Source organism: Dysidea avara, chromosome 10 (genome assembly GCF_963678975.1).
Source record: "Dysidea avara chromosome 10, odDysAvar1.4, whole genome shotgun sequence".
Lineage (NCBI taxonomy): Eukaryota > Metazoa > Porifera > Demospongiae > Dictyoceratida > Dysideidae > Dysidea > Dysidea avara.
In genome coordinates this window covers 23,312,185-23,325,046 of record NC_089281.1, presented here as the reverse complement: position 1 = coordinate 23,325,046, position 12,862 = coordinate 23,312,185, and the positions used below count along the sequence as shown (strand labels likewise).

Genomic DNA, 12,862 nt, shown 5'->3' with positions numbered 1-12,862 from the left:
ATGCAGAAAGAAATCACAAAACAGTGGTGACCTGATCCACAGACAGCTTGTAGCATATTATTATTATTATTATTATTATTTACCTATACTGTACAACTTCAGAAATGAAGAAAAATGTACAGACAAATTACAAAAAAATAATAATAATTCAATACAATAAGTAAATTATAATTAATTATAGATTTAAATACTTCAAGTGAAGTAGAGTCTTTAGCTAGGTTAGGTAAATTGTTCCAAAGTGAAATTATTGCTGGAAAAAATGAGGACTGATATGAGGTCTTTGATGCTTGCAATGATAGGAGGTTAAAAGGATGATAATTTCTTGTACTGGAATATGTTGCAAAGTTAGTATACAAATCAAATGGGATATCAATTTCATTGTGGATAATTTTGTACATCATGGATAATCTTAATTTTAATCGTCTGCTTTCAAGTAATTCCCAGTCCAGCTGGTCCATAAGGTTAGTTACGCCAACAGTAGGGTCACGTGTGTATGTATTGGTAACAAACCGGGCTGCTCTTCGTTGTATCTGCTCTAACTGGGATATTAAGGTAGACTGCCAGGGTGCCCACACTGTTGCAGCATATTCGAGTTGGGAACGAATAAATACTGTGTATGCTAATTCTTAGCATGGATTAAGGCACATGAGATATTACGTTTGAGAAATCCCAATGTCTTGTTGGCTTTAGCTGTTATGTAGTTGACATGCATGTTCCATTTTAGGCTAAATGCTTTTTCCGTATGTATAGGCAAAATGCATAAATTATTTTCGTAACTACGTTTATGTGTGTGTGCATGTGTATGTGTGTGTGCTTCATATTTAGTCTATGTAGCTATAGCCAAAAGTGTGCTTGCCTGCTGTAAAAAGTTAGTTTTTATACTGTTACATATTGCTGTTGTATTTATATCCATTCAGATTAAAGCCTTTCCTGGAGAAATGATTAAATTAGTAATTTTATCGTTTGACGAACAGAACTATCCAACATCAGATACCATTCAAATACTAGATAGAAAAAACGAAGTAAGTGTAAAACTTGAACTACATGATTCCTGTTTACCATTTTTTGAGTGGTTTTCTACTGTTTATAGTAACTCTGTAGTTGTTGCTCTGTTTGACAGGGTGTTTCCTTAGAGTTCACTCCATCAGCTAGTGCACTGCAACCATCTAATCCTACCATCAATGTGAAGTTCAGTGTATCAAGAATTAGTAATGAAATACTAAATACTGCACACAGAATAGAAGTATCTGCATTTAGAGAACTATCAGCAGTAAGTGTTGTCTGTTTGTGAGTTTGCACCATTTATATCATGGCAAGCAAACTAATCATGCACTATGGTAATGCTGTTTAGTAGGGATCCCCCAAAATCAAGGGTGTCCACCAAAACTCTGCCACTGTAAACCATCGTAGAAACATTTTGAGTGTCAAATATAGCATTAGCTAAAAACAAGAAAGCCATTTCTGAGAAATCAATATATATATATATAAAATCCAAAGTTTGGTCTGCCAAAGCTCAGTAGAGGCTAAATGATGCATTTTAAATGCTTAGCACCACCTAAGTATTATCCTGCTATTTTAAATGTTTTATTTGACAAAGAACATTGTTCTATATGCTATAAAAATAGATTATCATAATCCATAGTACATTGCAAGAACCATGAGTGATGTTCCACTATATTCTGTGGATTTGTTTGTATTGAGTGACTGATATAAGGATTGTTGAGGGAGTGTGTGTTAAGCAACCATTATACATTAATATTGTTATAGTGACTGAGTATTTATGTGTATCCAAGACTAGTTTTTAGCATTGTATGGTTTTCTCCTCCACTTTAAACTTTACAGATCAAAGCAGATAGTTAAGCTCAATCTTACACTCATGCATATAGGTAAATGAACATATGTATAGAACTGTGCATATGGGAAGATCAAAGTTAAAATACAACAACAGTTCTATAGCTATTGTTTACATGACCGCAGCTAGTTATAGAATAGAACATGATGGTAGCCCATTCAATTAGAACTCTGTGTGGGTGGCAATGCTATGATGCCAGAAGAAGCTGTGCTTGTATGGGCACACTGACAAATCTATTGAAAATGATGTGGATTTCAAAAACACTATTCCATGGATTTTGGATTTTGCATGTTGTCCTCTGGTTGAGGATGGATCTCTATAACAGTTAAAGCATCATCTTACTTGTGCAATAAATTATATCACTTAAAAGAGTAGTTCAAGATGAAATATAGCACTCAGCTTTACCTATAGTCTCTTACCCACTCTATATTTTGCACTTTGTGCTCACAGCGATGCTTTAACATATACATTACCAACATGTTGTAATACAGTAGGACCTCCATTATCCGAACACCTGTGTGCCAGATCAATCATAAAAGTGTTCAGACAAGTGAATTTGTTCAAATAAATAAAGCCCATTCATTTATTATATATATACAGTGTTCCGTTCAACTACTCTAATAAAACATACACTTACTCTAATAGAACGTTCACCTAATGACGATATACTCTAATAGAGCAGTCACTTATACTATCAAGGGTTCAGATAATCAAGGTCCTACTGTATTTTACTGATTTTTTTTGTATATTTAGCAAGTTCAGTACTTCAACTTGACAATCACTTCATGTCCTCCTGGTCATGTGCTACACTCTACTGGTGAAGAGGATGAGTATGAGTGTCAATGTGATGATGTTGATGATCAGAATATTGTTAGCTGTGTACCTGAGGAGAACAAAATTATATTAGAGGTATTATATTCACATTTCACAACAGTTACACTTCTGTTAGCACACATGTCAATAATGTACAGAGCACTTTTGATGAGTAAAGCCTAACTAAGTTCTTTTTTTTACCAGCAGACCTCCATTAATTACTTTCTATGCAATTGTGGCAGTCAGTGTGCTCTTTATTTTATGGCTTAATTTCAAGCTCACATTATTAGAAAGCACACGCATGGTTTAATGTATGTTGCACTCTTTTAATTAATGCATGCATACTGTAGGGTTTTGTGACAATGAAACCTTATGTAAATGAAACATAAATTTTGTTTAATTTTTTGGAGTGGCATCTCTTCTTTAATAGCAAAATGCTTCAACAAAACTTCAGCAAGAAATATCCATTTCATAATGATGAAAATTGATGCTAAGCCACCTTATTATCAACCATATTGAGAGTATCTATTTGATCAACAATAGAATAGTGACTGGCACTCAATTTTAAGGGCATATTTTAGAAAACTTGTACCCAAGCAAGTGAAGTTATATAATACTAGCATTGGTACCTGCTCTACGTGCAGGAGCATTTCACATTTTCACATTAACCACCATCATACAAGCCTAATAATGAACATGGGGTTAACTAAACAGCAGAATTGCATGTAAGCTAATCCAATAATTATCAAGACATGTGCATATTATGTGGTGATGCCCTATTATGCAGGCACTGTAATAATGTGGTCAACAAAGAGTATTTAAAACAGTTGTAACTATACTGCAAGCGAAGGTGTGAGCAAAATTAACTTAATACATGGGTACATACTTCCTGGCTATAATTTAGGCAAGTAGTTAATATCACGAAGAATTGGAGTTACAAAGAGAAGGCACTTACTCTAATAGAACTTACGGGACAAACACACAGACAAACAAACCTTCACCCAATTGGCTTGCCCATGCCTGCCCTATACCTATCAAATGTGCTACTGTATACTTTTCCATAATTATGCTGTGAAGCAATATCAGGCAGGATGCTATGAACTTACTATGAAAAAAAAAGTCGAGTTAGAAAAAGTATGCACCAAAAGGGGAAAAAAAGTTTTGTCACTGGTGGGATTCAAACCCACACTCTGCACAGCAGCAACCACAACTTCAGGGAGGTTCTTTACCAGCTGAGCTGTTTATTGTGTGGTTAGCAATAGAATGCAGCTGAAGTTTTCTCTACATCATGGCCTTCAACATGCTGTAACGGATGAAGGGACACATGTAGAAGCTTGCAATAAACTTTGCGACGTAGCCAGATGGCGAGCATTTCATTTTGTCTGTGAGTCGTGTCATGTTGATACGTGCACAGATTGCTGAGTAATCATCATCAATAGCTGACATATGAAAAAGTGTGTCATGAAAAGGTGGCATTGAGAAGGAAATAAAGTTGGCATGGGCAGGAATCGAACCCTGGACCTTTGGGTTAACAGTTCTATGCACTAACGCTATGTCTGTTTGTTCGTGGTTTCAACAGGAATGTAGCTCAAGTTTTCATCTACACCAATGCTCTCAATGCTCTGTAGAGAGCGAATGAAAGCACGTAGCAATTTTTAACAACAAACTTGGAGTTGCCAGGTGATGAGTTGCTTAATTTCGTTAAAATCACATATCAATACATGCTTTGATTGTTGAGTTAGTGGCGATACGAAGAAAGAATTCAGACAGACAGACAGTTTTACAGCTTTATATATATACAGATTGCAAGAATTTAATGCCACCATCCCATCAAAGCTTTTATGTCATTCCTGTGTACCATATAATATTTTATTACTGAGTATTATGTATGATTTATGTAGGCATTCTTAACAGCAGGTGCTTTAATTTTAAATTCTGTATGTGGCTGTCTCTGGGAAAACCGGTCTTACTGCCTATTTAAATGTGTCAAGAGTTGCATACATGTCAAGCATCCACTATACAAGTAGCAATGTTGGGGCAATACTCATTGCATATTATTATTACTATTGCTTGGAACTAAAACTATTTAGTTAAAGTTACATATTACCAAGAGTTCATAATATATATACTGAGGAGAGTATCCTACTCTCATATACCCCTGTAGAAGGGCGTATTGTGAAGTTATGATGTAACAACAAGATGTTGTGGTTTGTGACGTATGAGCAGCCATAAAAGTGCAAGAAGCGTTAACACCATTTCACACCCGCGACGCTCAGGATAGCCGTATTCGCGAATGGCTTAGCAAGAAACGCCTACTTAACCCATAAAGGAATGATTGTAGTTCAGTGAGAAACGCTTAGAGTTGGAGTTAATCAGGTTGCTAGTGACGTTGTTAGACACGCGTTCAATCGATATTCTGTTCAACTAATGACATCATTAATTATACAAAGAAAAACGGGCAAACTCAGAAGTGCTACGCCATAACTTCACGATACGCCCTTCTACAGGGGTATATGAGAGTAGGATACTCTCCTCAGTATGTGAACTCTTGATGTTACCCATAAAATAAAGTAACTATAATAATATTACATATTATATTACTTTATGTTCACAGCCTTAAGCTGTCACGTGTGCAACTACCACATATCATGTGACATGATTGCGTTGTTGGACAATGTGTAAATCTTGGTTATAATTGTATTCAAGAGAAAGAAACTGGTCAGTAAGTTTCATTCATTAATTCGAGGTGGGCTTCGTTACTTTGTTGTGGCTAGGCATTGCTCAGTGGATTGGTAATGAGATTAGTAACTTTGTTACTTGTAGTAATAAATTTCGATTCGTTACAGTAACTTAATTGTTTAGGTAATGTGTTACATTTGTAAGTAAAGTAACTTGAGCTATATTACTAGTTTTTATAGCATAATTATTTCGTTATATTACTTAGTTACCACAAAAATAATAATATTACATAACTCGTTACATAGGTAACAAGTTACCCCTAACACTGACAAGTAGCCAACAGCTAAGTTTCCCACCTTTTTAACTTGAGGTTGACTGTATCAGGCAAGCTCCAATAAAACTGGAAGAGCACAGACCTTTGTTCAACACCATGAAGCTGTACAGCCATCCCCAGAGCTCCATTAAGACCCCAAATCGTTTGTATGGGCTTGAGAAAGCAGCCAGCTTAAGCCTGGCTGACTTTGACAGTGAAATTTGATAGTGCATTCATGTAGATTTGTGTTCATGGTGAAAATCAAATCTGCTGTCATTGGCAGCAATAAGACTGGTTTTCCCAGATCCAATCACATAATATGTAAATTGATTATATGTGTGCAAGAAAGAAATTACATATTACCTCAATGTGAATGAATGAGATATAATTGCCTGTTACGACATTGGCACCCATTCTGTTCATCCATAATACATTTTATTGTTACATATTGATGATTTGTGCATTTCAGGAAGGCCAATGGGCCCATCGTATAAATGTTGGATCTGTTAATGGAATGTTGGAATACTATTATTGCCCACCTGGCTATTGTCAGTGTAGCAGAGTGGATGGAAGTAGTAGTATATGTAATAATGTGTATCACTATGATGACGATGACCGCCAGTGTGTCTGTGATAGAAAAGGTATGTGTGTTATCCTGTATGTCTTGTTTCATAACAGGGTGTCAGGGGCATAGCCAGGATTTTCTGGAAGGGGGTTCAGATTTGAAGTGCATGGAATGTCTTTGGGGGAAGACTTGGGTGCTTCCCCTGAACCATGTTTGAACAAATATGATGCATACACAAAATGTGCCCTTGGGCAGTAATGTTAAATGGTGCTGTTTGTGCATCTAACTAGCTAAAACCTACACACTGCTGTTTATGCAGCTTATAGAAACTATAAACCTATTGTATAATACTTGTAATATTAACTAATTTTCACTTCCAAACAACATACTGACAGCCAACTTCAACCTCTTCAAACTCTGCCCAAAAATATATATTGGAGCACAAGCCAAGCCTGAAGTTACTGAATATCAACAGGAGGACCGACCAAGAATAATGTATACCCGGAAGAAACTAAGGACTCAAATGTGGAGGACTCCCCATGTGCTAAGAGGTTGAAGTTGGCTGTCAGTATGTTGTTTAGAAGTGAAGATTAGTTAATATTACACGCGGGCCAACCCTAGCTCACCTCGAACTCATCAAAAACTTACCTTCATACAGACAGTGAAAGACATCATTATGCTAAACAGGCAGACTTCAATGTTAGCGTTAGGGTTAGGGTCGGGTTCAGCCTTGGTTTCTTCTTCATTAGTCTTCTTAAATATAGTATCATTTACAACTCGCCTTTATAAGGTGAAAAAGAACAGAAATCCGTAGCTTGCACTGGTAGTTGATTAGTTAGCACAGTGGACTAGAGGATACTAATGGCCAAGAGTCGGATATCTACTTTAGTGCAATTTTTCTTTTTCTTTTTTTCCGACGTTTTTTGTCTAAGTTTTTGCTGGTCAGTGGGTAAAATCCCGATACCGGTATTATAATGTTGATTTTGTAAATCCTGATACCGGGAGGTTAGCCACAGCGTTATTCGAAATGTGCTGTAATATATCGCGTGCTCGTAACATGTGACAAATAAACAAAACATTCATCATGTAAATATACATCAACTATTCACGGTTTGTGTTAACCTGACACACATATAACACAACCACTCAAGTTTATTGCAGCTACTGCCTTGTAATATTTCTTAACCAAATGGACCAACAGTCCTTCGCCAATTCCACTATGCATCATGTGCACATTTGATCACGCGATGCAGTACTTAATTCATCAATGATTTAGCATTAATGCAGCGTCACCCTCAAAAGTAGTACAGAGCCGCGCCAGTGTGCAAATATTTAGCTACCAGAGAGCTCCAGGGCTGTAAGAGTTGGTGTGATTTTTAATTTTAAAAAATTCTGCCTCTGAAAGGGGTTCGTCCGAACCATCCGAACCCCCCCTGGCTATGCCCTTGGATATTGCATAAGCTTTAGAATGCGTTCATGATTTGAACATAAGGTGTTTGCCAATCATTACTATAAAGTGGTTTCCAGCATGTACACTCAGTCACTCATGCATTATTTTATATATACTGAAGTAGAAATGGCTAACTGGCTATGAGACTATAATAATAGCTAAGACCTTAGTACCTGGCCTTTAATTTTGGGCCATCATATATCTTTACACAGATTTTTATGAGATAATTGCTATGTAAAATTAGTGAAAGGCTTTTCATCAAGATAAGTGCATGTCTAACGCTTTAACACTGCAATGTTTACATCATCTTTTATAAAGTATACAGTGGAACCAAAACAGCCAATGTGTAAAACTAGGGTGTGCTGTTAACAGCATGAGCATAGCAGAAGAATGGCTAGAACCTCTCTCAAATTTATTTCAGAGAAGTTTATCCCTCATTTTTTTAAGATCAAGGAACTCCAACAGAGCTATCATGTACTCTAATAAATTAACAGGCAGATTATAAAGCACCCATAAAATCATATTTCAGATGGCTCAGTGTCATATTGTGCCAGTATTTCTTTTTCAAACAGTACAGTTCATCACTTTACTACACCTCCGGTGAAAGAATAGCACCTACAATTGAACCCATAACTTTTTTAGCTTGATTACATGTCACAACTTGAACAATATTCTTTGATTGCACTATGGTGAACTTTGTGAATTTCATCCACCCAGTAAACAAATTAAAATGCTGTTGCTCTCAATTGGAAGAATCATAAAGATGGGAAAACCTTGCATTCTGGAGTTATTAGAGAAGAACATTAAATGTACCATCATTCCGCTGACAAGAAAAAAATTTCGTCCTTACTTTTGGAACAGAGCAATTCACCATCTTTGACTTATTCTTAGGGTTGAACAATTAGTTGTATAATTCACGGTTCTCGAATTTAGCTATCTCATTATCTTTCTATGAACAGAACACTGAAATCCCTCAGATATTTGCAGCTTGCATCAGTAACTTTACATCAAACTTGTCGCCGAGTTCCATATCAGAATGCATAATTTTTAATGGCCTGTAGTGCGGGTATGTCCTCAGACTCCATACACTGAATTTCATCAGTCAGTCACTAACTTGTTAGCCTTATTTCTCTCCACTTCAATTTTTTGCTGTTTTCAAATATCAGATGTTTGTATGTAACTAGCATCTTTAAATTTGTATGGGTTGTTAGTTTGAAAATCAATAAATATCATTCATTAGTTTTGATTTTGATTAGGTGATTTATGTGGTAAATGTCGTGGTGAAAAGGCAGTAAGTGCTCTTTTGAACAAGTGTGTCTCCTGTGGAAAGGCCAGTATTCTTCTTGTCATCGTACTTGGTAATCGTATTAACCTGCTGATGAATTACAATTACATTTTACATTTCAGTTGTAATTGATATCATAACGATAACCATAATTCTTGTGTTTTCCATGAAGATAAGATCATGGCTATATCCTTTCTTGTTCTACCTCCAGGTAATACTGCAAATTGTACTGATATGATATTTTACTGCATGTACTTTTAATTTCAGATTGCACCATACATTGCACAATACTTTCCAGTTACATTTGCTGCTGTCCAGCCTTATGTATGTACACACACATACATACAGTATGTGTGCATGAAATATTTGCTATACGCATATTTTATGTAAATGGATTGATTGTTAGTGCTTAATGCTTAATATTTATAGGATTTAATTTACACTAACACTGAGAATATATGCTAAGAACTTAAAGTCCTTGAGCCTTTTAGGGTCTAGAGATGAGTAGTTAATGCATATAGTTTTGGTTAAGCAACAACCAACGAAAAGTTCAATAAAGATGCTTTGTATATGTAATCAAAAATAACTATCATGCTTTAAGTTCTGTTGCAGTTTTTATTTCACAATTGTTTAGCTGGTGTGAACACCCTGTAGCTTGTTATGCCATGTTATTCTGTACTCGATTGGAGTTACCGTATACCTGGAAATCTTTGAGAGACAAAGTTTATGTAGAAATCTGTAAAAAGTGAAGTTTGCATTTTATTTCACAAAAATCCCAGGAACAGTTGATGGTGATACATGTAACATATGATTATAGTTTGTGAAGCTGTCATGACTTGTGAAAATTTTGTCCCTTGAAAATTTCTGCTATGTGGTATTGCTTTTATATTATTCTTTGTTAGCTACACTACATCAGCAGTGCTGCCAGCCTCTACTTCCCATATGATTTCTGTCTCTACCCTGGAATGACTGCATTGGTCTCATACAATCTCAGATATATACCGTTACTGTTGACTTTGATCATCTCACTTGTTCTATTCACTGGTAACAAGTATGCATATTTATAAAATAATGTATTTTTGTTGGTTACGTGACTTGTAATTACTGTAACAGTGGAGAGGTGACTATCCAAACTAAAATGTGAACTGAAGAGTGTTTGTATAGTTGAAAAGTACGTAAAGTCAAAGATTCATTCTTTATTATGAACAATAGTTCAATAATTTCAATAAAACACAAAATACTGTAATAGAACAGTCATTTTAATGTTTGGATAATCAAGTGTTAGGCTATCTGAGGTTCAGATAATTGACTCTCTACTGTAGATGATCTGTGTTAATGTTAAAAGCATAAAAGTCTAGAGGTGCACCAAGTTGGAAATTTTCTAATATTCCAATAATCGATAATTATATTGGCTATGGACTCAGGGAGTTACTGATTCTGATACCAATACCGATATTATGTAGTGGGTTACATCCAAACATAAATGGTTTTCAGTATGGACACTACAATAAATGTCAAAGAGCTAAATATGTGGTTATCAAAACCTTTTTTTGGTTGTAAGCAGGAATTATCAAAACCTTTTTTTGGTTGTAAGCAGGAATAAAAGACTTTTGAAAATGGTGGTGATGAAAAGGTCTATGCAAAAAGTGGCCAAACTCAGGACTTGAACCCTTGGCAATTATGTAAGGCTCATGCTTTATCACAGTGCTACAAAGTCAGGCATATAAGTAAGGGTAAGACTGGGTATATATACTTTGGTGAAATGTATTCTAAAAAGTCACTGTTCTTTTGATATCTGATAATACCAATATGGCGATATTGGTACTGAAAAAATACCAATATTTATATTGGTGCACCTCTTTGATGGTGTATGAGTAAGTTGCAATACTACAGTTTAGTGTTGCACCAATAATCGGTTCAATAATCGGTATTGGCCGATATTGGCTACTAGCTGATTAATCGGTTTTGATTAAATCAAGGCCGATGTTAATCTCCACTGCGCTGTGTAGTATAATGATGTGGGGGAGGCTAGACATAAGTTATTTGGCATTTTAATCAAGTTATGTGTTAATGGTTTAGCGGTGACTACAAGCCATGCCCAACAATAAACTGAGGTTTTTAGGTTTCTATGTAGTACCAGCCACTTGTCTCAGCTGTATAGCAGTAGTAAAATGTACTTAAAACCTGTTTACCATGAGTAACTTTTACTTGTGGTATACATCTAACTTTACATTTTAGCCTAGAATGAGCTGTATATCAATGGTTATGTCACTAATATGAGCCATTTAATAATGATGAGGATGAGTGTTAGTGTTATTAGTGTATATCGGATCGGTTATCGGTATCGGCTAATTCTGTTGCTTAATATCGGTTATCGGAATAATCGGCTAATTTGGATATCGGTGCAACACTACTACAGTTGAACTCCTTAATAAGATCAACATACTGGAAATGTAGACACACTTAATATTAATTTTGTTTCATGGACCCATTTGTATGCTCTTAGACCTCTGAAATCGGGACACCTTACTTACGTATAAGGTACTTGTAAAAATTAGTAAAGTATGCAAAATTAATTGGATTGTACCACAGATGTTTGAAAAATAATACTGTCTCTTTCCTTCAAGAGTTGCATGGTAAAAATAGTTATTTATTTAATCAAGTTAGGAATTTTGCCAGTGACTAAGTATTAAATGTTTGATTCAAAACAAAGCTAAAGTCAAAGACCAAGTCATTCTTTTACAAAGACTTTGTTAATTAATTGTTAGATCACTGGCCATGGTATATATTATTATATTGAAGGTTCTTAACAAGTAACAAAATGCATATAGTTTATACATAGTTTTGGATGCTGCACTTTGTATAAAACCAGAAGCCACACACTAACGTTAGTTTGCTGTGAGGTTTGATGTGTTTTTGCACACTGGTATATGTATGTGCTTTATATTATGGTACAGTGTATTGTATGTTTCCATAGAAAACTTAAGCTTGGTAAGAATATGAAATTGTCATGGAGTGGACTATGGGTACTGACAGTACTACTGAGCACAAGTGTATTGAACACTTCATTTTCAATATTGAACTGTCCAAGTCTCAGTGATGATAGTGGGAATAAGAAATTAGTATGTTCATCCATGTGAATTTCTTTGATTGTATGGCATAGTAGCAATGCATGTGTGTAGCTATATGATTGTATGTAATTTAGTTAACATTTGAGTTAAGTGCTTAACTATTGCTTGTGACAGTTTCACTGTACATAAAGCGCAAGCCTATAATTATTTGATCTCAACTATTTTGAAATATTTGCTTACTGACTTTAACATGCATGTTTGGTTTTATCAAACTGCAACCATTATTATAACTTTGCAAAATGATGCAAGTATTTATTCTATGTACACTCAAATAAATATAAGGTAGTATATCTAAATAGGAGCAGAAGCAACTGTTGAAAGTAAATGTTTTGATGTTGGTATTCTTCACATTGACATTACAATCTTAATTATACATGATTATATTTTACTGTATTGTGTTTAGAGATGGTTTATAGATGGCACAGTGGAATGCTTTGTAGGAGGTCATTTACCACTTGCAATTGTGGCTATTCTGACACTGATGTTTTATATGATGTCAACTATATTTTTGGTGGCTGTAGTGATGAAGAAAATTAAAGTAAATATGATATTTAGTTTATTTGTAAATGCATTTTTACTACTTTGTATACACATATATAGAGTATATACATTTCCTTGTGAGTTGTGCATAACAAGTAGCTTATTACTTATTCCAAGGGTAGTGTAGTACAAGTACATTGTTAATGATTTGTGCATATATTACATATTGTACTTTGTCTGGTTTTGTGCAATTTAACAGTGTGGCGTAGTTGTTTACCAGTTTCCTCACTCTTT

The 12,862-nt window shown here is 35.2% G+C and overlaps 1 protein-coding gene across 2 annotated transcripts in view; it reads left to right on the top strand.

Annotated features, from left to right (window-relative positions):
* Window positions 1-12,862, top strand: part of LOC136268464 (uncharacterized) — a 30,717-nt gene that overhangs the window by 15,848 nt on the left and 2,007 nt on the right. For both annotated transcript variants that reach the window (XM_066063817.1, XM_066063816.1), the window contains exons 8-17: window positions 918-1,022; window positions 1,121-1,270; window positions 2,606-2,761; window positions 6,127-6,298; window positions 8,929-9,030; window positions 9,080-9,168; window positions 9,225-9,281; window positions 9,860-10,008; window positions 11,935-12,079; window positions 12,492-12,626. In XM_066063817.1, the coding sequence (XP_065919889.1) occupies window positions 918-1,022; window positions 1,121-1,270; window positions 2,606-2,761; window positions 6,127-6,298; window positions 8,929-9,030; window positions 9,080-9,168; window positions 9,225-9,281; window positions 9,860-10,008; window positions 11,935-12,079; window positions 12,492-12,626 (1,260 nt within the window). The remainder of the gene's footprint in view (window positions 1-917; window positions 1,023-1,120; window positions 1,271-2,605; window positions 2,762-6,126; window positions 6,299-8,928; window positions 9,031-9,079; window positions 9,169-9,224; window positions 9,282-9,859; window positions 10,009-11,934; window positions 12,080-12,491; window positions 12,627-12,862) is intronic.